At 37.4% G+C, this 26,521-nt stretch overlaps 1 protein-coding gene across 4 annotated transcripts; it reads right to left on the minus strand.

Annotated features, from left to right (window-relative positions):
• Nucleotides 1-617: 617 nt before the first annotated feature.
• LOC131538760 (gastrula zinc finger protein XlCGF8.2DB-like) lies at nucleotides 618-26,238 on the minus strand. Of its 4 annotated transcripts, XM_058772858.1 has the most exons (5): nucleotides 21,789-21,871; nucleotides 12,242-12,283; nucleotides 5,999-6,109; nucleotides 5,495-5,602; nucleotides 618-2,442 (listed from the first exon to the last, which is right to left on the minus strand). In XM_058772858.1, exons 4-5 carry the CDS (start codon nucleotides 5,577-5,579, stop codon nucleotides 1,532-1,534), a joined length of 996 nt encoding a protein of 331 aa, XP_058628841.1. In that variant the 5' UTR covers nucleotides 5,580-5,602; nucleotides 5,999-6,109; nucleotides 12,242-12,283; nucleotides 21,789-21,871; the 3' UTR covers nucleotides 618-1,531. The 4 variants fall into 4 exon arrangements, 3 of the variants coding, with proteins under 3 accessions (XP_058628841.1, XP_058628839.1, XP_058628840.1); XM_058772856.1 differs by lacking the exons at nucleotides 5,999-6,109; nucleotides 12,242-12,283 and adding an exon at nucleotides 26,188-26,238 and having other exon boundaries at nucleotides 21,789-21,969; XR_009270670.1 differs by lacking the exon at nucleotides 618-2,442 and adding an exon at nucleotides 26,188-26,238 and having other exon boundaries at nucleotides 5,575-5,602; nucleotides 5,999-12,283; nucleotides 21,789-21,969.
• Nucleotides 26,239-26,521: the final 283 nt, after the last annotated feature.

Raw genomic sequence — 26,521 nt, forward strand, 5'->3', positions numbered from 1 at the left:
TTTTTTCTCCATTCTGTCAGAGGGAGTTTTGGTTCCTTTCCACTGTCGCCTCTGGCTTGCTCAGTTGGGGACACTTAATTTCTAGCAATTATCGTCGATTTGATTGCACAGATACTATTTAAACTAAACTGAGCTAGACAATGACATCTCTGAACTCAATAATGAAATGTCTTTAACTGAAAATTGAGTGTTTAATCTTATCATCATACATTACTGACACTCTATCCTTCAATTTGATACTGTTAAGTGCTTTGACACAATCTTACCGTATTGTCCCGAATATAAGACGACCCTGATTATAAGACGACCCCCCTTTTTACAGATGTACCAAATCTTGTTTTCTTGTTTGTTTGTTTGTTTTTCTCTCTGTAAAACACATTTTTTTCTTAAATTATTTTCAAATTGCATATTTTTCCTATTTTAATTTTTGTTTTGAAAGTATGGTAAATACTGGTAAAATGTACCAACAATGACATTGAAAAATATACACTTTTTGATATACCATTGAAATAACAGGTAGCCCATCTGAATTATATAACATTAGGCTATCCATCTCATAGTAGCCAACCAAAATTTTATTATCAGTAGAAGTGAAATATTATTGTAGTCTTCAAATCTGGGTACTGTCTTATGTTTTAAAATCACTTACAGAGTAAGTTTGGTTCCATCAGGTTAACATGACAGTCACGACTCGTGCCGCTGTAAGCTTTTCTTTTTGTTTTGTTTTCGCTAGCGATCTTTACAACACACATTACATTACATATTTCATGGCACACTCGTTATATGCGTTTTTGGCACCACCTATTGTTGTGGGTGTATTACAGACAAGTCAAAGTCTAGACCCCGAATATAAGACGACCGCGTTTTTTCAGATGTATTTCCAAGAAAAAAACATTGTCTTATATTCGGGACAATACGGTACTGTAAATAAAGGTGACTTGACTTGACTTGAAACTGCAATGGACACCAGTCTCATGTTTGTGGAGACATTTATTCTGTCGGCAACACATTCAACAGTGGTGATCAGTTTCGGAAATCACACGTTCATGTTCTATAATGAAAGTGAACATCAAACTTGATTTTACCACACATGTAACAGTGGCACAAACACAAATCATACAATATACTTCTAAACATGTCTATTTTACGCCATTCAATCTCTCAGCTGGTATTAATGTAAATGATCCTACTGTAACCAGTTCATTAAACATCAAGATCTGGGTGGAGAGTGCAGGTAGAGTGTGATTAAAGGGCCATACACAACATTAAATATAGCAAGTGGAAGCACATTTTTGACCCGTTACACAAGCGCTGAGCACGTCCATCTCTGGCTCAGCACCAGCCAAAGCACAAAAGCATATTTGAATTTAGCAATTAATCACATGACACACTGAACAGTAATCACTCTGGTGTGATTGTAGACGTTAAAGAGCTACTCTACGTCTGAAACTCTGATCACATGTAAACGGCTTCTCTCCAGTGTGAACCTTCATGTGTTTCTTAAGGTTTCTTTTTTCAGTATAATTTCTTTCTACACTGTTGGCAGACAGGGTTTCTTTGCAGTGTGAACTTTCAGATGGTTTGTAAGGTTCCCTTTTCGAATGAAACTCTTTCCACACTGTTGGCAAGTGTAAGGCTTTTCTCCAGTGTGAACTCTCATGTGGACTTCAAGGAATTCCTTTCTGTTGAAACTCTTTCCACACTGTTGGCAGGTGAAATATTTCTCTACAGAATGAATTCTCATGTGGTCATCAAGGCCATGTTTATGTGAAAAACTCCTTGGACATTGAGAACATACGAAAGGTTTCTCTCCACTGTGAATTTTCATGTGGTTTTTAAGGTGTGCTTTTCGAATGAAGCTCTTTCCACACATTTTGCAGGTGAACGGCCTCTCTCCGGTGTGAATTCTCATGTGGTCATTGAGATGTTGTTTATCTGTAAAACTCCTTTCACATTGAGAGCATGCATAAGGTTTCTCTCCAGTATAAAGAGTCATGTGTCTTTTAAGGTTTGATTTTTGAATGAAACTCTTTCCACACAGTTTGCAGGTGAAAGGCTTCTCTCCAGTATGAATTCTCATGTGAAGATTAAGGTTTCCTTTTTCAGTAAATCTCTTTCCACACTGTTGGCAAATAAAGGGTTTGTTTCCAGTGTGAACTCTCAGATGGTAATTAAGGTTTCCTTTTCGAATGAAACTCTTTCCACACTGTTGGCAAGTGTAAGGCTTTTCTCCAGTGTGAATTCTCACGTGGACTTCAAGGATTCCCTTTTTGTTGAAACTTTTCCCACACTGTTGGCAGGTGAAATAACTTCTGTTTGCTGTCTTTTGAGCTCTTTTTTGGGAAGTCTTTTCAGTATGTGAGCAACTATCATATTTCTCATGCTGAACATTATCTTCCTTTTCATTGAGTTCTTGACTCTCCTCTTTCAGTGTCTTCAGGTCTAATGCAAAAAAAAAAAAGAAATCCAAATTAACACAATTTTTAATGGCACAAAGAACAAACATCAAAACCAACAACATGTAGATCTTATATGCACTACCCTTACGAAAAAGAAGTTTATTCAAGTGTGCTATTAGTATACTTCTTTTAAACTAAAAATAGGAAAGTATAATTGACTCATACTTAGAAAAATCTAAATATATTTGAGCTATACAGGTGCTGTTCATATAATTAGAATATCATCAAAAAGTTGATTTATTTCACTAATTCCATTCAAAAAGTGAAACTTGTATATTATATTCATTCATTACACACAGACTGATATATTTCAAATGTTTATTTCTTTTAATTTTGATGATTATAACTGACAACTAAGGAAAATCCGAAATTCAGTATCTCAGAAAATTAGAATATTACTGAAGACCAATACAAAGAAAGGATTTTTAGAAATCTTGGCCAACTGAAACGTATGAGCATGTACAGCACTCAATACTTAGTTGGGGCTCCTTTTGCTTGAATTACTGCAGCAATGCGGCGTGGCATGGAGTCGATCAGTTTGTGGCACTGTTCAGGTGTTATGAGAGCCCAGGTTGCTCTGATAGTGGCCTTCAGCTCTTCTGCATTGTTGGGTCTGGCATATCGCATCTTCCTCTTCACAATACCCCATAGATTTTCTATGGGGTTAAGGTTAGGCGTGTTTGCTGGCCAATTAAGAACAGGGATACCATGGTCCTTAAACCAGATACTGGTTGCTTTGGCACTGTGTGCAGGTGCCAAGTCCTGTTGGAAAATGAAATCTGCATCTCCATAAAGTCAGCAGCAGGAAGCATGAAGTGCTCTAAAACTTCCTGGAATACGGCTGCGTTGACCTTGGACCTCAGAAAACACAGTGGACCAACACCAGCAGATGACGTGGCACCCCAAACCATCACTGACTGTGGAAACTTTACACTGGACCTCAAGCAACGTGGATTGTGTGCCTCTCCTCTCTTCCTCCAGACTCTGGGACCCTGATTTCCAAAGGAAATGCAAAATTTACTTTCATCAGAGAACATAACTTTGGACCACTCGGCAGCAGTCCAGTCCTTTTTGTCTTTAGCCCAGGCGAGACGCTTCTGACGCTGTCCGTTGTTCAAGAGTGGCTTGACACAAGGAATGCGACAGCTGAAACCCATGTCTTGCATACGTCTGTGCGTAGTGGTTCTTGAAGCACTGACTCCAGCTGCAGTCCACTCTTTGTGAATCTCCCCCACATTTTTGAATGGGTTTTGTTTCACAATCTTCTCCAGGGTGCGGTTATCCCTATTGCTTGTACACTTTTTTCCACCACATCTTTTCCTTCCCTTCGCCTCTCTATTAATGTGCTTGGACACAGAGCTCTGTGAACAGCCAGCCTCTTTTGCAATGACCTTTTGTGTCTTTCCCTCTTTGTGCAACGTGTCAATGGTCGTCTTTTGGACAACTGTCAAGTCAGCAGTGTTCCCCATGATTTTGTAGCCTACAGAACTAGACTTAGAGACCATTTAAAGGCCTTTGCAGGTGTTTTGAGTTAATTAGCTGATTAGTGTGGCACTAGGTGTCTTCAATATTGAACCTTTTCACAATATTCTAATTTTCTGAGATACTGAATTTGGGATTTTCCTTAGTTGTCAGTTATAATCATCAAAATTAAAAGAAGTAAACATTTGAAATATATCAGTCTGTGTGTAATGAATGAATATAATATACAAGTTTCACTTTTTGAATGGAATTAGTGAAATAAATCAACTTTTTGATGATATTCTAATTATATGACCAGCACCTGTACTTGTGCTCCTAGAATCCGTGTTTTCATTGTTATATGGTAGGGGGCGCTAGTACACATCTTCTGTACAGAATTTCCCCCCAAAAAAACTCAAGTGAAGAAGAAACTGAAACAACAGATGCTTCCAAATATAATCTAACACAATCATCAGATATAAAACAGCATCAAAACTGTGTAAAGTTATGGAATACAATGTCGACCGATGAAGGTAATAATGACTGTCAAGCTTTGGGGTGTTGATCGGCTCCATCTACGTTTTGATTATCATTCTGAATCCAATTCATAGTCTTTTTTCAGCTTTTTCTTCAAAATGTAGTCTATTTCTTAATTTTATATTTATGAAACTTACTCACATTCAAGTGTTTAAAAAAGAATGCATGAATCTAGAATAAAATGTTTTTGTTTACAAGTAGATACTCTTTTCTTTCTTTTGATGTTTTGTATGTTCAGATATTCATTTACAAAATATATACACAAATTAATACCTAAATAGGGACATACAGTAGTAGTATACTTAAAGTATGATATAAAGTTCACTTAAAGAAAACTTATGAGTATACTTGCAGTATAAAACTAGTAAACTAGTAGATTACTGAGACTATACATAAAAGTGCACTAAAATGCAACTACAAGTATTTAATTAGTAAACTATCAGTATACCTATAAGTTCACTTTTAGTATAGTTGCAGTACAAGCTAAAAACATTGATGTAAACTAGTTGTGTACTCAAAGTTTACTACTGTTATACTTAAAAGTGTACTTTTATATACTAGAAAGTGGTCCAATTTAGTCCCAAGGAGTACTGAAATAGCACACTTACAAGTATATTACTAGTACACTGATATTTGTATACTTACCACATAAAGTATACTTAAAATATACTTGAACTTAAGTATACTTAATAAAATAAACTTGAACTATACTACTTTTTGGTAAGGGTAAGCTATTAAAGGAGGTGTTAAATGTAATCTCAAAACCTAATCTCAAATAATTCCCATTATTCGAAATGATGATGATAAAAAAGAGCAATTGTATAATCTTAGTTGTGTATGTTTTAATGCTCCATTTCAAGGAAATGGGTTATGTGATCTCAACATGTCTGTCCACATGAGTCGACCCGCTTCATGTCAAATAAAACCACTTTAATTACAAGACTGATAAGACATTCTTCAAAAATATCATCAAATATAGAGCTGGACATTTTAATAAGGATCAAATGAGTGAGTTCAGCTTTGATAATGAAACCAACCTGTTTGTTCCTCAGTATCTTCATGTTTGACTCTGAATGCTTCTTCAATCTTCATGTCTTCACTCTCCTCTTTAATAAATGCCATCTTTATAATAGTGTCATGTGGATCTGTAAGAGAAGAATCACAAATTCCTAAAATTATCAATAACGCAGATCTTCTTATATAAGCAAGTGTGACATGTTCACAATTCACTACAGAGCATTTGTGATATTTTCAGTTAAGAATTAAGTCAAGTATATTTATATAAACATTTTTTTCATAAGAAAGAAATATGGTTCACTGATTAAAGCTGTTCATGTTTGGCTTTATCAACCAGCAAAAATATGGCAGCATACTCAGGTGTTACTCCTCATCTATCATTGTTAGGAGTGAATGATGTTCAGTTTCTAAATATAAGATGCATTAAGCACTTTATTAGAAACACTTAAACTGTAGAAGTATATCCTTCACAGGGTATTAAAAAAGTACAGTATTAATGAAGTTATAGTTTTGAGACAAAATACCTGCAATATCCCTTTACGCCTGTAGTAAACTCAGAAGTGAAGATCAGATTCTTGATTGAGATGGTACTGTGTGACGCTGCAGTCATCAAGACTGACTAAAGCACTGAATCACTGTAGTTTTAAACAGATTTCAGGAGGTCATCAGAATATAAAGAATGTAAGCAGTTACAGGAGTTTACCCAGATTTTCAGCAACTCTAATCCAATCAGCATAACTATAACACTCATTATCACAGAGATCAGGGAAGGTCACACCTACAGACATCACACTTAACCCAGAGACTGATTAGCATGAACAAAGACCATCAATTAAAGTAATGGGACAAAAATAGAGCACTTTAAGTACATTATGAAAGTGCACTTGTTTTTCACCTGGGTACCCTTTAAGCACACCCCTGTTCCCATTAAGCTCACATAATGTTTTATTTAAAATTGTTTATTTTAAACAACCTTTTTAAAGAATAATTGAAAAAAAATAATAATAATTTGAAGGTACAAAGTCAATCACAAAAAAGAAAAAAAAAGAACACTAAAATCAAGCAACAAGGCACTCAATTTGATCAGTTATAGTATATTCATAATGAAGTGTCATTTAAGCACATCGCAACATCTAGACTAGTCCGTTCAACCAAGTAACACATATTCAAAAAAAAAAAAAAAAAGTACACACTTAGCTTAGCGCACACTTAGCTTAATTGGTGCAGTAACAATTTTTAATAAATTTCATGTAATAATTATTAAAATGACAAGATTTTGCTAAATAAATAATCTAGGTCATGTATTAAGTTCACACGTATTTTAATATGAACAACTATTATTAACAATATCTATGAAATTATACTTTTTCTTATTTATGTCACACTGAAGCTGTGTGATTTTCATAGTAGTGCACCCTTTAAGCTCACCTTAAAATAATATGAAAAATTTAAAAATTACAGCACTGTAAAACCACAGACCAGCAATAAACTGTCAATTTATAATATTATGGATTTAAAAGCACAAGCCAGTAATGCCTGTGAAGTAATATTTTAGCGTAGCACACAATCTTATACAGCTAGTCAGCTAACTGTGTTCTGCAGCAACTGTGCTGTGTTGCTAAAACTATATTTTGGATCTAAATGTACTTATTTCCCACATTCAAGTTCCATGTTATAATATGCAAAAGTCTGAACATTAATCTCTTAATTTTACAGTAAGTAGTGAAACTTACCCAAAATAAAGGCTTAAACATCTAAAAATTGTCCATTTAAGGGACTCCTCTTTTGGTGAAAGTTTTCAGACAGCTTTCAAAATGGCTGCCAGACAGTGTGAACACATGGAGACTCATATCTCAGTGTACAATGATCTGATTGACTTGAAATTATAGGAGGTATATAGTAACAAACATATCAACTTATCAAAGACATCAAGCAGGAAAATAAATTATTTTTTCTTTTTATAATCGGAGTTCAAAAATGGAAGTGTGCTTAATGGGTATTTGAGCTTAATAAGTACCCTATTGTTTGTAATGATATTTCTTGAATTGTTCTTTAGCTCATTACTATAGATATCATTACCATAACTAAGTATGGTGCAGATTACAGAAACTCTAGTTCTCTCTGTTCTAATTCTATTTTGTCAGTTTTTTTTCTTTTTTATAGAAAAAAACAAAACACTTGACCCTTTAAGATTTGAGCATTGTTTTCTAACTACTTGTCACTGATTCACTGATCAAAATCTCATCCATATTCTCTTAGGCATCATGTTGCTGTTGTTAAAGCCACTGGACCAAAGCCTGCAACCTTAAGCCAAAAAAGCATAACAGGGCCAATGCTAACACTGCAGTTTTGGTGGTATGCAGGAAAGAGACCGGAGGCCATTGCATGATTGGCTTAGGGGTTCGGTGCTTTGCTCAAGGCACCTTAGTCATGGTATCGAAGGTGGAGAGTGCTGTTCATTCACAATCCCCACCTTCAATTCCTGCCGGTGCGAGAATCGAACCAGCAACCTTCAGGTTACAAGCCCAACTCCCTAACCATTAGGCCATTACTACTATTAGGCCATGCATTTATGTAAATAAAAGCATTTAAATGCTCAACAGTGGAAAAGCAGCTCATGAGTGTCTGGTCGTCACAGATGGCATAAATATCACAGCTGTGACAATTGTTCATCGGAGCCACATTAATGGAGGCGATCTCCATCTTACTTTTCATGGTCATGAATGTTTTGAGTCGAATGAAGATGAAGGCAGAGGAACATTATTAAAGTAAACTCATTTATTAAACAAAAGTAAATTCAGGAAATCCAATAGAAAAAAGCATCAAAGATACACCATGTAGAACACCACACTAGCTCTCAACAGAAACAATACACAGGCTTGAGCTCAAAGATGACCAGTTAATGAGACTAATTAAAGAATAGCCACAGTGACTAATGTCTGGCAGGAAAATGGAACAAAGGAAATACAAACTAAAAGTCCATTAAAACAAAAGCATACACAGGCAGAATGTCACAATTACATTTTTAATAACAATATCTCTTAATCTTCAGGGGAAAAAGAGAATCAAATTGACGCTCTCCATGTTCCGCGTGACTTTCAGGTGCCTGTGCTCCAGATTTAATCACATACTCTGGATCAAATGCTGAGATGGCAAAACATTTACAGACCTATTGACTGTTGTGAGCCCTCTGAATCTGGGGCCTGTACCATGATGGTAGATGAACAAATTCAGAGTTACAGGATTAGTTTCGAGTCGACAAAACCAAACCACTCCAATCTGGCTTTGTTGGTACCATGATGCTGATCATCAACTTTCTTTTGTCAACTCAGTAGTGATGTTACATTCGTGAACGAATCGTTCTTTTTGAACAAATCTTTTAGGTGAACGAATCGTTCTCGTAATCCATTGACTCATATTTCTTCGTTCACTGAAATCCCTCCCTCCACAGCAGTGTGGCGCTATTAGCTCTGTGGACGGTTTCATCCTGTCAAAGAATGAAAAAACCTCGAGCCAATAGCCTTCGAGTATGAGATGGAGCATGTGATTTGTTGAATGTAGTGAACGAATACGCCCTTTCACTGACCGATTTGCTTTTGAGTCTGAACGAGAGAGAGATCTCGTTCGTGAACGAGTTGAATGAACTGGTACATCTAATTTGTGAATGAAAAGAACCAGTAGAGCTCGACTCGTGTAGTTTGGCATATTTTCAGCAAAGAAAGAAATTTACACTTTACCATTGAGATGAAAAAGTGTACATTTCTGCTGTAAATATGCCAAACCCGAGCCGACCTTTGTTCGCCATCATTATCGATAAACAACTGGTTCATTCACGAGAGAGATCTCGTTCATGAACGTATTGAACGAACTACATGTCGTTTGTGAACGAATGTGGTCGGTTATTTGAGTCAGTCTCATTCAGCAATCAGCAGAAAGCAGATGCAAAGCGCATTACTGTGCATGTACAGTGCACAGTTGTATATTCATAACTATTATTGTGTCATGAAATGTAGTTTTAAAAGTATTTCTGGCAAGAATGTAGTTGTTGAAAACTCAAATCTGCAGTTTATTTATAAAGACAGCGCCTATTTGAAAATCTGCTTCGGCGATTTCGGAGACGTGAGCTCCACGCGATCACTGGGCGCTCAGTGCTCATGTAACCCACTGAGAGCAGCATAACCTCTGGCTCTGATGTCTCTGTAGTGGTTAAACATGAGCTATAATTCGCTTTGGGTAAATCTAAAATGAAAATGAAAAGAGGCAATGCTGTTTGATATAATATTTTGTTTCATTGTAATGTACATTCCCTGAACTACATTTCCGCGGCTATTACTATGTTTAAATGAAAACGAAATACAGTGAGGAAAATTGCAGTTGCCGAGGCGAGCTGACTGATGTTATCAAGTACGCTGCTCTTTTCAGAATTACCGGACTTGCGCCGTCCCGTCCGCAGGAGCTCACACTCCCAAGTCGAACTCGCGAAGTCAGAACTACAGAGGACGCAAGTCCAAAATTTGCGTACTTGGTATTGAGAAACGCACGCAGACTATTTTTGCCTATTTTTCTCGGTACTTTAGACCACAATGGAAACATCAACAGGTCTGGGGTAAAAAAAAGTTCCTGGAACAAATTGTTCCAGGTAATTTGGGTGGAAAAGCGGCTAAAGTTTCCATCACTACAACTCAGGCTTTGATCTTGAGTTAGTGGAGCACGTGCACATGAATGTGTGACATCACTGGCAAACAGCCAATCACGAGCCTTGGTTAAAGGTTTTGCTGAAGGTTAAGAGGTTGAAGAATGAGATGAATTTAAATGCATTTACAATGAAAATAGTACTTATTCGTGAAAGAGGACAAATAAAAGAAATTATCTTGCTTAATCAGTGCAGTCACAAGTGAAACTTAAGTTAATTTAGTTGGAAATATACAACGATAGAGACTCGAACATGTCATTTTTAAAGTGTTATCTATTGATTCTACAGCTTATTTATATTATATATGATCTGTATATATTAACATTCATTTAAAATAAATGATTTATAATAACTGTTAAACTAAAATTGCTTGTGAGTAATGGATTCATTATAATATAAATCATATAATTCATGTAAATAGCTAAATTTTTCGTTTTGGCCAGACAATTTTTTTTAGTACAAGTGACCTTTAATTTGGAGCAAGAGAAACTGGGGGAGTGACTTTTTTGTGTCAGACATGTGTCACTTCGCTCACATCTGATTGGTCCAATTTCAGTTTGAGATCTCTAACTCAGAACATAACCTGCCCTGGAGCAGGCTAGCTGTGGAGTGTAAGTTACTATGGCAATGAACACAGCTAAAAGCCAAGCCACTTTCATGGTACCTAAAACCCAGGATTGGTGCAAACTAAACTGAAACTTACCTGGCTAGCCAGCTAATCCGGCTTCATGGTACAGGCCCCTGATCTAAACCAAGTTGGATTTGGTTCGTTTTGTCAACCCTAAACCTACTCTGAATTTGTTCATCTAGCTTCATGCAACAGGCGGGGGAAGCAGGGTTGAAGACATATGCTTTACGGCACAGAGTGAGTGGAGCAAAGCAAGTATATTCAGTTAATTCCGATGGAAGCTAAGCTTCACTGAAACGAAACAAAAACCAACAAACAAACAAAAAACCCGATCATAGTCATTTTTTCTTTGAGGTGTTTTCAAACCTGTCCTGGAGGACCCCATGCACTGCACATTTTGTGTCTCCCTTATCCTTATCTGACACACTCAATTCAGGTCTTGCAATCACTACCAATTTTATGTCATTTAAAACTCCTTCATGACTTTGCAGGTGCATCTCTAAATGTAATGGCAGAATAAATTTTACACATGCAACCTCATATGACTGTTGAAGTTTCCTTTAAATTTTAAACTCTTTCCACAATGATGGCAGGTGAATGGCTTCTCTCTAGAGTGAACTCTCATGTGAGTCTGAAGGTGTGCTTGTTTTGTGAAACTCTTTCCACAGTGATGGCACATGTTAGGCTTCTCTCCAGTGTGAGTCGTTACATGAATCTCAAGATGATTTCTGTCTGTAAAACTCCTTCCACACTGATGACATATAAAACAGTTTTCCCTTAAGTGAATATTCATGTGGCAATCAAGTGTTTCTTTACATCTGAAACTCTTTCCACACTGATCACATGTGAACGGCTTCTCCCCAGTGTGAATTCTCAAGTGAGTCTTAAGATTTCCTTTAAATGAGAAACTCTTCCCACACATTTTGCAGTTGTAAGGTCTCTCTCCAGTGTGAATTCTCATGTGGGTATTAAGAGCTCCTTTACGAATGAAACTCTTTTCACACTGATCACATGTGAACGGTTTCTCTCCAGTGTGAACTTTCAAGTGAGTGTTGAGATTTACTTTTTGCGAGAAGCTCTTTCCACACTGTTTGCAGGTGAAAGGCTTCTCTTCTGTGTGAACTCTCATGTGAGTCGTAAGGTATTTATTGAATTTGAAAGTCTTTCCACACTGGTGGCACATGAAAGGTTTCTCTACGGAGTGACTTATTACATGCACTTCAAGGCATTTCATGTCTGAGAAACTCTTTCCACACTGATCACATGCAAACATCTTCTCTCCAGCGTGAACACTCTTGTGGGTTTCAAGGTTTTGTTTTAGTCTTCGATTAGAACTGTTAGGTTTGGTCTTCTGAGCTCTTTTTCGTGAGGAAATCTTTTCAGTTTGTCTGGGTTTTTCACCAGTCATGAAATCATGGTGCGTCTCATACTGATTTTTCTGTTCACCTTCATTTAGTTCTTGACTCTCCTTTTTCAGTACCATCAGGTCTAAGAGGAAAAAAAGAGACAAATACAAATTAACCCCAATGTCAATATTTGATGAATGATGGTGAACAGATTTGGCTGTGTCAGTGTTGGACAGAGGGGAGAATGGAGCTTCATTGGCTCTGACAAAATAAGCTGCTGCTGCAATGGAGAAAATAAAGTTTGAGAATGGACAAAGGTAGCAGGAGGGAATAAAGTTTGAATTACAATGAAGTAAATGGATTAAAACAATAAATTATGCAGTGAATTAGTTTGTTCTACTGAATAAATACACCAATACTCTGTCTACACCTGGAATTAAGAAGCGTTTCAGTCTATTGAATGACAAGTAGATGAGAGGGACACATTTCCGTTTACATCTTCACAACATTATGAAAAATACCACTGTATTTCAAAGATACAACTTGAAGAAAATGGAAAGATTTGCACGTTTCGTTTTTAAAATAGGCCAGAAGTCTTCAACCCTGCTCCTGGAGACCCATTCTCCTGGAAAGTTTATTTCCAACCAGCTTCAGCACACCTGCTTGCAATTTTCAAGCACTCTTGAGGAGCTTGATTGGCCGCTTCAGGTGTGTTTGATTAGGGTTGCAGCTAAACTCTTCAGGATAATGGGTCCTCACGAACAGGGTTGAAGACCTCTGAAATAGGCCTACTTTGTCAGTGATGCGTTGAGTAACTGCAATAAACAAGTACCCTATGCTTAACTGTTTCCACTAAATTAGCCTTTAAACATCCTAGATGATGTTCACCTTATCAGCAAAACTGCATAAATGTAATTTGATTTTAATTGTTTAAAACAGGGGTCACCAAACTCTGTCCTGGAGGGCCGGTGGCCAGAGTTGAACTCCAACCCTAGTTAAACACACTTAAACCAGTTAATCAAGGTCTTACTAGGAATACTTAAAGGGTAACTAAACCCCTGGTCAGAGCCTAACTCCACCCACTAGCAATATTTGAAAAATGCTGGAAAAGTGGGCAGAGCGCAGCGGAGACAGGGGACGAACCAACTCCTGACTCGCTTCAGTGGTTTTGACGGCCAAGGGCGTGGTGAGCTCGTGCAGGGGCGTGGTTAGTAAGTGCCATCATACGTCACGGGTATGCAACGTCCAATAGGAAAATTCAACTGCAGTAGCCACCGTTCAACCTGAAGAAATGCCACATACTGGTCTAGCATGTATACTACATTTTGAGTCGGTTTCAGTGGTTTCGTGTGTATGCAGAAAAGTGTACAAATAAACAGAAACAGGTGCGACAGAATGTGTCATCTTTCCTTTAAGTAACGATGAATACCGAATGGCCACTTTTATCAAGTTTGTTTTGTGATTTCCAGTGATTTGTTTCTGTTTAGTTTTCTGATAACTCTCTTTGTTGGTGAAATGATGGGGTTGCGTGACATTGTTCCTGAGAGGCATGTAAAGGGCAGGTTTTAGTGAAGCGCTGCGGAGCTTCTGGCCCGACGGTGGAAACGCAGTGTGATTTTGGGCTTGGTGTTAAATATCCGAGGCCATTAGCCCCGCCCAGCCCATGAAAGCACTGGCTCGCACTGGCCCGACAGTGGAAAAGGGGCTCAGTGCTACCCTAAAACCAGCCTTAAACACGCTTCCATTAGGACAACGTCAGGCCCCGCAGTTTGAAGATGTCTGGGCATTGAGGTTTCTGGAGTTTTGGTGCTGGAAGTTGGTCCCATTCTTGCCTGATATAGGTTTCCAGCTGCTGAAGAGTTTGTGGTCGTCTTTGACATATTTTTCGTTTAATGATGCGGCAAATGTTTTCTATAGGTGAAAGATCTGGACTGCAGGCAGGCCTGTTCAGCACCCGGACTCTTCTACTACAAAGCCATGCTGTTGTAATAACTGCAGTATGTGGTTTTGCATTGTCCTGCTGAAATACACATTGTCTGGAGGGAAGCATATGTTGCTCTAAAACCTTTATATACTTTTCAGCATTCATAGTGCCTTCCAAAACATGAAAGCTGCCCATACTGTATGTTCTTATGCACCCCCATACCATCAGAGATGCTGGCTTTTGAACTGAACACTGATAACACGCTGGAAGGTTTCACTCCTCTTTAGCCCGGAGGACACGGCATCCGTGATTTCCAACAAGAATGTCAAATTTGGACTTGTCTGACCATAGAACACTTTTCCACTTTGAAACAGTCCATTTTAAATGAGCCTTGGCCCACAGGACACGACGGCGCTTCTGGACCATGTTCACATATGGCTTCACAGTTGGCATCTGCAGATGGCACGGTGGATTGTGTTTACCGACAGTGGTTTCTGGAAGTATTCCTGGGCCCATTTAGTAATGTCAATGACAGAATCATGCCGATGAGTGATGCAGTGTTGTCTGAGGGCCCGAAGACCACGGGCATCCAACAAAGGTCTTCGGCCTTGTTCCTTATGCAGAGATTTCTCAAGTTTCTCTGAATCTCTTGATGATGTTATGCAAAAGCCTTTGAAATAAAAAAAAAAATACAAAATACAAAAGTAAAGCCTTTGCAATTTGACGTTGAGGAACGTTGTTTTTAAAGTATTACACAATCTTTTTACACACTCTTTCACAGATTGGAGAGCGTCTGCCCATTTTTACAAATCTTTTCAAAAATTCTTTTACAGCCCTTTGTCGCCCCAAGACCTGTAGCAGGCATCAAATTTGAAATGAGCTCATTTAGTGTAAAATTTCTCCGTTTAAACATTTATGCTCTCTATGTTCTATTGTAAATAAAATATTGGCTCGTTATTTGAAAGTCTTTTAGTTTTCACTTTATTAAAATTTTAAAAACGTCCCAACATTTCCGGAATTCGGATTGTATATAAGCAAATACTTAGAATTAAAAAAAAATGTTACAGATAAAATTGCATGTTTGCAACTCATTTCTTTAGAAAGAATGAACATTTCTTCAACAACAACAACAAAAAAGTGGTAGTCTAAGCAGTCTTTAGCATTGCATATAAATGTATTTCCTCATACAGTGATCAGAATCACCATCAGATCACAATTGGAAGTTGTTGTCACTGCTGTCTGAAAGTGAGTTTTGAAATGAAAATAGTTTTAAATGTCTTAAATGGCAAAACATGGGAAATAAGCAGTGGTTTTGAACATCTGACTCAGATTAACTTTGTTCATGAAAACTCTCCAAGCCCCAGTTGGCCTGCTTTGGACCAAGGTATTAGTCAGGACAAAAGCCCCTGTCTGCTGCCCAGAGGAGGCCTGATCAAGCCCTGGATGTGACAGTGGAAACACGACTGGCGCTGGCACACACTAACACACTCCCTTACTGCCCATCAACTGAAACGCAGCTTATGACAACAAACTGACATGCATCTCTTGTACATTATGGATGTAATGTGTGTGCGGCCTACAGAAAGGTTATTTCGATAATGTAAAAAGTTTGTTCATTTCTGTTGTGCGTCTTAACATGAAGAAGATTTCAGGAGAAGAAATGCTAAATCAGTTTAATGTTACAGAAAATAACGTTATTTAGGCTACTTCTGTATTATTTTTTGTGCTGTCAAAATTAGCTTGTTACCGCAGGCCATTAATTTTTCCAGTTTTTCAAAAAATATTTAATGCAGTTAACGCAGGGGCAGAGCCACCCCACTCACAGCTGCTGCTTCTGTCTCTTTTTTTCATAAAGAAATGGAGCCATGGCAAAAACACCTTGTGGTTTCCATGGTGTCCATTTTATTTTCAGCCATAACCAAATTATGTATTTTGTGTCATATCTCCTGAACCAAACATGATAACACAGAAATGGTGATGTCTACCCCATATGTTTTGATGGTCAAGGATTACAATGATACTATATACAAAAACATACACTGTTCAGGTGAAGAGTTAATGGTGAAATCAGCAATGTGAGAAGGAAATAACGGTATCTGATTATCACAGTATCACAGCATTTACAATAGTCCATAGTATGGCTATTTTTTTTTCTTTCTTTGATAATTAACTAATATTTTATTCAATAGTACAATAAAAGATTGTTTTAATTAATTAATTATTAATTTGTTACATTATAGTGCTTTTATGCGCTTTACATGGAAGGGGGAATCCCCTCAACCACCACCAATGTGCAGCATCCACCTGGATGATGCGACAGCAGCCATATTGAGCCAGAACGCCCACCACACACCAGCTTAACTAATGTTTTATTCAATAGTACAATAAAAGATTGTTTTCAAGAATACAGCCATATAAAAAAGATCATATAAACAGAGATATATTAAAAAATCATCTCAAGTAAGTGCATTTTTCCTTACCTCTCAGGCAGGCGGTAGTGTGTTTCCAATAATTCTTGTTCTCTCTCAACAATGCTGTAACATCACACGCAGACGGCAACAAAATCTTGCTAACCTGCGTCCTATCTGCACCTCTTCTGCTGCACCTCTGTCATTTTCTCTGGGTCTCTGGAATTGTCAGTCAGCTGTCAACAAACTTCATTCTGGCCATTGCTTCTCAGTCTACTCTTAGTATCTTGGGCTTGACTGAGACCTGGATTCGTCCAGAAGACTCAGCAACCCCTGCTGTTCTCTCTAACAACTCCCCCAATCAGGTTGGAAGGGTACTGGTCTTCTCATTTTTAATAATTGGAAATACTCAACCCACTCTTCCCTATCCCTAAAAATTATTTTGAGTTTCATGCTATTATGATAACAGCTCCTGCTAAACTCCATATTGTAATGATTTATCGACTTCCTGGTCAACTGGGCACCTTTATAGATGAGCTGTATGGGATGTTGATCTCATTCTCTGGATGGCAGTCCACTTGCAGTCGTTGGTGACTTCAAAATCCATCTGGAGAAGCCTTACACTGCAGACTTCCTCTTCCACTCCTAGCTTCATTTGATCTCAAATGGCTTACCACCACAAGCACTAACAAATCACTCAATCAACTTGACTTAATTTACACACGATATTATATAACAGACAACATTTTGGTAAAACCTCTAGACATCTCTGCACATTTCTTTATTACATTTAACCCACATATTACTACCTGTGTTCCACTAATTCCTCTACCAGTTACTTTTAGGCGAAACCTATGCTCCCTCTCACCCTTTCATCTTTCCTCTGTAGTGTCATCCTCTCTTCCCTCACCCACCCATTTCTCATCTCTGGATGTAAATACAGTAACTGACACTTTATGATCCACTTTAACTTCTTGTCAAGACAATATCTGTCTAGACAAGCCAGTGCATACTACTCCTTCTAACCTAAAAAGTTGCCCCATGTATCATCATCTTTACTATATTTTTGCTGAGCAGTCGTTTGGGGGGCTCACCAATGTACTAGATTTCTCTAATACAAAATATTTAAGTAGGCTTGACCAAAATTTGTGTGGGGAGAAGAATTTAATGAAAATGGTAGTTTAGCAGTTCTTCAATAGCGATGTTAGCATGTCTTCCTTCAAACAATCTTAACCCTTGTATGAATCCTAGCTTCTCCCAAAGTTCTGTCTGTGGAATAGAATTTTATATCTGAAGACAAAAGGGCTAGAAACAACAGATACTGTTAGGACTTTCCCACTGGAGATCCTGCAATCTACAAGACATTCATGAGGAATGCTGTTCCTTTGTCATTCTAATGGAATGTACCATTCGGTTCACAATTTATAGACACAGTTACATTATTTCTTTCACAGAATGACCAACTGAACGTTAACCAATCAGGTTTCAGAAGCGGCCATTCAACTGAGACTGCTTTACTATCGGTCAGTATAGCCCTACAGATTGCAAAAGCTGATTCCACATCATCAGTTCTTATTCTTCTGGATCTATCTGCCACTTTTGATACTGTGAATCATCAGATTCTCCTGTCTAACATCACAGGATCTGCACTCCACTGGTTTGAATCTTATCTCACAGGTAGGTCTTTCAGGGTTTCCTGGGGAGGAGGGGTATCAAAAGAACATCAACTGGTCACGGGTTCCTGAGTGATCAGTTCTTGGACCTCTCCTCTTCACCATACACTATATCTCTGGGACCCATCATACCGGCACATGGCTTCTCCTACCATTGCTATGCTGATGACACACAGCTCTTTCATTCATTTTAACCAGAAAATCCAATAGTAGCTGCACGGATCTCAGGCTGCCTGGCGAACATCTCGGCATGGATGAAGGAACATCACCTGCAGCTCAACCTGGCAAAGACTGAGCTTCTCATTTCCCTGCCACTCCAACTCTACAGCATGATTTCATCATCCTGCTAGGTTCATCAATAATTATTCTTTGGTGACCAGCTGACCTTCAAGGACCATATTGTAAAGACAGCTCGATCTTGCAGGTTTGCATTGCACAACATCAGGAGGATCAGGCCCTTCCAAAATCTTGTCCAGGCCCTTGTCATTTCTAGGCTGGACTATTGTAATGCTCTTCTGGCTGAACTTCCGTCATGCACAATCAAACCTTGACAAATGTTTCAGAATGCAGCGGCACGACTGGCCTTCCATGAGCCCAAAAGGGCCCACTTCACACCTCTCTTTATTTCCCTGCACTGGCTCCCGGTTGCGGCAAGTAAGCGATGCCTTGTGGTAACATCACAGAGAGGCATTTTCGCTCACCTTTCCTGGCTGTTGAAATGGTCTTCCCACACCCGCAGTAATTAACAGAACCCCCGACACATTATCTGACAGCAACTAGTGTTGTCACGGTACCAAAATTTCAGTATTCGGTACCGATACCAGTCAAAATCCACGGTTCTCGGTACCAATTTCGGTACCACATGCTAATTAAAAAAAACACACTTTTTAGTAAAGTCAAACAAAAATAAAAATGTACAAAAATCAATGCCATTCTTTATACTTTATTTAAATTGTGTTTCAACTTTTTCTGCAAGTAATAAAAGTATGAAAAACAGTAAACAAGTTTCACCCAAATTTAATTTGTCTTTTAATTAAATTTAAACACATTGTATTGTTTTGGTAAATAAAGGGGATTTACTATTAAAATTAAAATATGGAAGAAATATTGTGACTTCTTTAAAAAAAAAAAAAATTATATATAAAATTATATTTCTGGCACAATGTCTTTAAGATGAACTTTTATTTTGACGGGTTGCTGTGAATACCTTTACATTTCTGTGTGTAGCTATATGATATGACGCTGGTTTTACTCAATGAAACGGTAAAATGCTCGCGAGGGGACTCTCAGAGCAGTTCTGTAGATGTTGTTTATGTATTTATGTCCTCATTGAGACGGCAGATGCTGAATCACCGCGAGCGTCAGGCGCGCTTCAGTGTATGTAGTAAAAAAAAGAAAAAAAAAAATGCGCGTCTCTGCCATTCATTCACTCACACAGAGACTCGCAGAACATGCGGGATTCATATTTGAATCGACTTTTGCGGCTTAATATTTACAGATACTAGTCCACGTCGCGACTTGATTTAAGTGCAATGACCTACTTTTGATTCATTCATCCAAACTTTGACAAATTCCGTGACATTCCGTGCTAAACTGTAAATTCCGTTTTTATAACTGGATTCCGAGATTCCGTCCGCGTTTTCTGCATCGCGGAAATCATCGGGCCGTACGCGTCAAGAACCGGGTTGACCGGGTACTCGGTACCACCGGTACTTAAAAAAACCTGGTACCGTGACATTTTCACTTTTTTAGTACCGACTTGGTACCGAAGTACCGGGTCTTTTGACAACACTAACAGCAACACTAATTTAATCCCATACCCAACCCATTTGAGATAAAAACTGGGACCCGAACCGCACCTGCATTAAATCTCCTGCATGAGGCAGATAAAACTCATTTATTAAAACTTTTATTCAAATTGTGAATAGATTAAATTCAGAAAGCAAGCAAAGAGCACTCCCTTTAATATAATCACTACAGCTGTCAATCAGTGGCAGTGTGACTGGCTACACTGCTTAGCATGTACTGGACCGAATCGAAATAGACTTGGTTATTGGACCGGCAACCTGACCGTGCTTGTCACCATCCGGCCTGCACTCGCACCACAACCTACACATAAATATTATTCCACCTGTTACATCAAATATTAGTGGTTCACCTGCGTTTACCCGCCCGCATGCAGGACTCTGGCTTCCTCCTTGTGGACAACATAATATACAACTCTGGCCCCAGAGAGTGATTGTAAATTAAGTTTACATGAAATATGTTTGAAATTTTACTCTGCATCTTCTGAGATTTCATTGTAATCCTTCTCATGAAGTCACTGAGTTCACCATTAACTGTCACCTGATTGCGTTGACGTCTGCGTTTTGTAATACTAATAAACATTAATTAATTTTTATTTGAATTATTACATTTATTATTTTAACCATGTATTATTAATTATAGTCTAACTAATTAAAATGCACATATTAACATTATTTCTTAGTTACATGTAATGCAGTCATCTAAACTTTCTTCACCAAATATATTTGCTTTAAGTACCCCTGAGATTTTAAAATAAATATTTCAATAATTAAGCGTCACATTTGCATGTTCACGGTTTCTTTGATGTTGATTAATGATCACATGGCATGCAGGTAAATAAAAATAAAAATGGACTACTGTAAATGTTGTGATACTGTGATAATCAGATACTGTGATTTCCTTCTCACATTGCTGATTTCACCATTAACTCTACACCTGAACAGCTTATGTTGATGTATATGTTATCACTGTAATCCTTCACCATCAAAACATAGGGGTAAACATCACATTTTCTGTGTTATCATGTTTGGTTCAGGAGATATGACACAAGATACATAATTTGGTTATGGCGGAAAGTAAAATGGTCGCCATGGCAACCACAAGGTATTTTTGCGATGGCTCCATTTCCGAAAATGTTTAGGGCCACAAACTATACAAGTATACCATGTTCCATGCTTTTATGAAAAAGTGAAGATTATTTTTCACATATCACCTGGACTATAAAATAAAGTGCACGCATCCATAATAAAATACAGCACCATCTGTTCAAGAATAAAGTTCAACATAAACATATACTATTTAAATACTAAAAGTGGGGGATATATTTTTTTAACAGTGTTTTGATAAACGTGACTCAAAATAACATTGCGACTACAGTAGAAAAATATTTTACTGTTCGAAAAACACAGATTTGTGAGCATTATTGGAATTGAAAAGGTTAGAATAAACCCCAAACACACGTGATCGTTGTTATGCGGTAAATTTGACCAATCGTGAAACAGCTGTGTCATCATCAGAGCTCCTGCAGTCGCTCTGGAGAAACTGCTCTTGCGGTGCTTTGATGTCACACGTGACTTCGGCGCGATCTCAGGTCGGACAAAATTTCTAACCGGCATGCACTGCTTCAAGTCAGATTTCGATCGATTTGCGCAGCACCGCATTAAGTCGAACACACCTTTTGTGTAGTCACGTGATCTCAACATCGCTCCATGACAAATTAAACCTCTTAAGTTACAACAGTCATATGAGTTTCTTCAACAATATCATTCATTTCTGTAGAGTAGACATTTTAATAAGGATCAAATGAGTGAGTTCAGCTTTGAGAATGAAACCAACCTGTTTTTTCCTCACTGTCTTCATGTTTGACTATGAATGATTCTTCAATCTTCATGTCTTCACTCTCCTCTTTAATAAACGCCATCTTTGTTTGTTCCTCAGTATCTTCATGTTTGACTCTGAATGTTTCTTCAATCTTCATGTTTTCACTCTCTTCTTTAAAGTCCGTGTAAAGTCAATTCTGAAAAATTGTTTGTAAACACATTATAAATGTTAGAAATGCATTGCTGAAACATGTTACAAAGACTGTGAAGTATGCAGTACTTATTTGTGGAGTTAGACTGTTAAACAGCTTTTTACTATTTTCGTGATCAGGATTTTTTTGGGTGGGGCTGAATCATCACTCGATGACGCAATCGAGCCACTGCACTAGTTATTAGGTGTGTTCGACTTGAAGCAGCGCTGCAGACCTGTACAGTGAGAGCTACAGAGAACAGACGCTCCTGATGCTTTCGAATCGCTCTCGCGGTACTTTGATGTCATACACTGATCGTTCTGCAGCGCATGTAAATGCATAATACCTGGTTGCGATCATTTACAAAACAGCTCGGTCTCCTTATTAAATAATCTGCAGAGAAAGACAGTTGAGAGAGATGGCAACTTTCCCGTGAGTGGGCGTGGTTTCAGTGCCGCCAGTGGACACGCCCCCAGCGTTTGAGAGCAGAGAATACGGCTTATTTTTTCAAGATTTTGATACCTTATTTTATTTACTTTGCGTTTTTTTTTTAGCATTCAAATTTGGCTGGGTGGTTAATAACACATTTTTCGGTGGTGTGACAAACTCAGAACACATTTAATATTGACTTTACATGGACTTTAATAAACACCATCTTTATAATAAATGGTTCATCAGGAGTTTTCTGTGTTTGAACACTTTGCAGAATAATTAACAAAGAAAATTAAATCCAAACTAAATCTGTGGGTGTGTCTCAATCAGATCCCTAGTTCAGTAGGCAGTGCACTAGTAAAGCGGAGAACACACTACATGATTGTCAGGCCGATTATGAATAGAATTAGATATTGGCAGCTCATCGCGCCCAGTCAGACCGCCACAGCTCACAGGGTTGCTGCAGGATTTTTAAGCTCAAATTTAAGACTTTTTAAGACCTTTTTTTAAGACCTGCACAAATAAAATTAATACCATATGAGCAGGGTAGGGCAATGTCTATTGTAAACCGTAAAATTACTGTAAAAAGCATGATTTACAGTTCAGATAGAAGTTTTCACAAAAACAAAAAGTTTTATAAAATTACACACTTCACATTTCAGCCTTTAAACCATTTTGTAAATGGATGAGTCAAAAGTATTATTATATTAATTTAAACAATTATCAATAAATTATTATATTAATTAAATAACATACAAACACATTTTACTGTTTAGATTTTTATAATGAATTATCTCTTTATCGATCCACCAGTTCACATTTACAGCTCTGCGTGTTTGCAGGGTAAAAACATGGGTCGATTTTCACATTGGTCTGAACAAAAACAACCCAATGTTCCTGTAATACTGGAGGCTGCAGTTCTAGGACTGCATAAGACCCTATTTTTTGGGACAGCGCTATCTATTCCAACAGAGGAGACCTGATTCAAACATCAAACAAACAGATGCAAACAAACAGCACATCAGACATGAAGCGCTGCAGCTAATTAACTGAAGTCTCACACAGACACAAGTCTTCTTTGCAAGAAAACTGAATTTTAAACCAGAATTTATTGAAATAAATTAACTTATAAATGAGGACAATGGAAGCAATCAAAATCAACAAAAGAGCAATGATATGCAAATGCTATAACAAGTCTCATTTACCCTAACGCAGTACACGTAGCAAGAGATTTTAAAAATTATATAATCAAGGCTCGAAATTGCGACCATTACGTCAAATGCAGGTGTGCCTGATCTGGCAGAATGGAGATCCCTTGTGGACATATTGCCTCTCTTCAATTAAATATCCATAACTTTAAAAAAATAAATGATACAAAGAAAATTCTTTTTTCCCTTGTTTACTGGCACCTAGTGGAATCAAAAGAAACTTTCTGCATGGATATGGACCAAACAGATCTTAAATAACATACTTTAAAATAACAACTTAATAAAAAAAAAAATAAATAAATAAAATAAATTTGATTTTTTATTTGTGTTCATCATAAAATTATGAAAATATTACAATAAAAAATATTAATAATTCCACCCATGTGTTAAAATTTAGAAAACATCCTATTAAATGAGACAATTTTTATCAATTTACTCCAATGTATGCGAGTAGGTGCTCTTTTAAATCCAGGTATGCCAAAATCAGTAAAAAATCCAAAATTTGCACCAGAGCTGAAGAGGCTAGAGCTAGACTAACGAATTTTCTTCATGACAAATATATGAACATAACGAATAGCCTATTCTTCTATTTTTTCGAAACTAAGTTTTCATAAAAAAAAAAAAAACTAATCACAAATATGACGAAATAAAATTTCTGTTATATTAAGCACAAACTAAGAAAAGTAAAACAAACCCTAACGTTTCAATAGGTAAAAGCGCTTGTATAGGTACATAGGTGCATAAAAGCGCGGGTAGATGCTGCAGTTTTCGTGAGTGTTTTTTTTTTCTTTAGGTTTCGGCAGAATTTATCCAGTCGTATCCTGCAGTCGTTAAGTGTGTCGTGTAATGACTCAGTCATTAGGTTTGTGCTCCTCTCTGACTGTCAAACACGATGGAAAGTGTGTTGAGGTCAGTCTTACAATCACTACGTTTACATGGACATCAGTAATCTAATTATTTACCTTATTCTGAATAAGACAATATTATGATTAAGGTGTTTACATGAGTTGCTTTTAGAATAATCCTTTCATGTTCCTGTTTTACACGTTAAGAGTTCATAGATCGATTAATGGCATGCGTCATTACGTCACCACGCGATGCTATCCGACATCCCCTCCAGAATTTCATGTACAAACATATCGTTCGTCTTCGTGATGATGCCATATACAGTTTTGGGTGTTTCATTTTTAATTTTATGAAAGCTTCAAGTGCAGTTAATTATTTTACGTGCATACAGACGACGGCGGTGTTGAAGCTCTTTTATTTGCTGTCAAACGGTTGATCGCTGCCGTGTTGTTGTTTCCTGTCGCAAAATGCGGCGAAAAGTCCTACACGACTATAATAGTGTGATTAAGGTGTTTACATGTCTGTACTGCACTTCAATAATGCGACTAAAATAGGAATACTCCACATGTCTTAATTCGATTTCTGTTTACTTCGATTATGACTTTAGCCGGATTAAGGTCATCAAAAATCTCTGTTTACATGGTAGACTCTTAATCAGAGTATTGTCTTAATCGTATTAAAATCGGAGTATCGATGTCCATGTAAACATACTGAATGAGTGCGTTTACATGCACCCTCTTAATGCGATTTTGACAATATTGCGATTAATCTTTACCTCATGTAAACGCAATACTTCGATCTAAATAATGCGATTAAGCTCGTAATCGCAGCAAGCATAATCGTATTAACATAGGTGGCGTACACCGATTTTAATGGAAATATACAGGCATGTAAACACTTTAATCGCAGTATTGCCGCTCTGACCAAAGTGCGCATGCGCTTGTGACATATATGAGGAACGTGACACGCACCTGTAATAATACGGAGATTACAAACGATGGCGGGGAAGAAAGCATGGGGAAAACAACTCGCTGCCACCAGTCTCTGTTCCTTATCCTCATCCACAAAAGGCGAATAATGGCAGTAAAAAAATTAACCACAATTCTTAGTGAATAATGGAAATGCGATTAAGTCCTTACTCTGATTATTGGAAATAATCGCATTATTCGTGCGTATGTAAACGTAGTCGATGTTTCCGCTAGTCGTGTAGTGTGTCCCCAGCTTAAGAGAGTCAGTCAGAGTGATAGATAATGGCCTTAAATCACCTGATAAGACAAAAACAACCAAAACTAGCTCTCAGAATACAAATTATATATAATTAAAAGTATATAAAAGTTTTGTGTAAAGATATCTGGTATTTACTGATTTACTGTTTATATTTAATTAGATTCTACTTTCATGAAAACATTCGCAGTTGTTTTGAAGAAGTTGTGCTACATGTTTGCGTTTGTTTTTCTTGTTGCATTTAGACTGTTTCGAGCAGCAGATTCGAGCGATTCAAATCAGTGAATCATTTAGCGATGCAGTTGATTCAGTTGACTCGGAGTTAAAAGCTCCGTTACTCAGTGACTGAATTCATGTTTATGATTTACTGATTAATGAGACGCATCTTTTCTGCGGGAGCGCTTTTACTTAAAGCACCAACGTGTTACATTCGGTAATATTTAATGTCGCAGTTATACACAATTCTCTAAACGAGTTGTATTGATTAAACACTTTAATGGTTGAAAGCACTCACTTTTCTTCAGCTGAATCACAGACGGAGCGCGGCGCAGCCTTATGACGTCACATCGACACACCAAAATAAAAGTCTTCCGCGAAAACCACAGGATTTACATCAGAAAACAAATGTATAATGAAGTATACGATGAACTGAAGAGAACTTTATATATAATCTTATATCTAAATGTAAGCAACTGTAAAATTGTAAAGTCATGATAAATTAGAGCATTTGTAACTTCTGTATCTTGATATTCAAATTACAGGACTGGAAATAACTTGTTGAATATTTCAAAATCATAAAGTTGTAGACCAAAATTAAATTTGTTGTTGCAGAGAGATTATCTATTAAA

This window comes from Onychostoma macrolepis, chromosome 04, assembly GCF_012432095.1.
Source record: "Onychostoma macrolepis isolate SWU-2019 chromosome 04, ASM1243209v1, whole genome shotgun sequence".
In the NCBI taxonomy this organism is placed as follows: domain Eukaryota; kingdom Metazoa; phylum Chordata; class Actinopteri; order Cypriniformes; family Cyprinidae; genus Onychostoma; species Onychostoma macrolepis.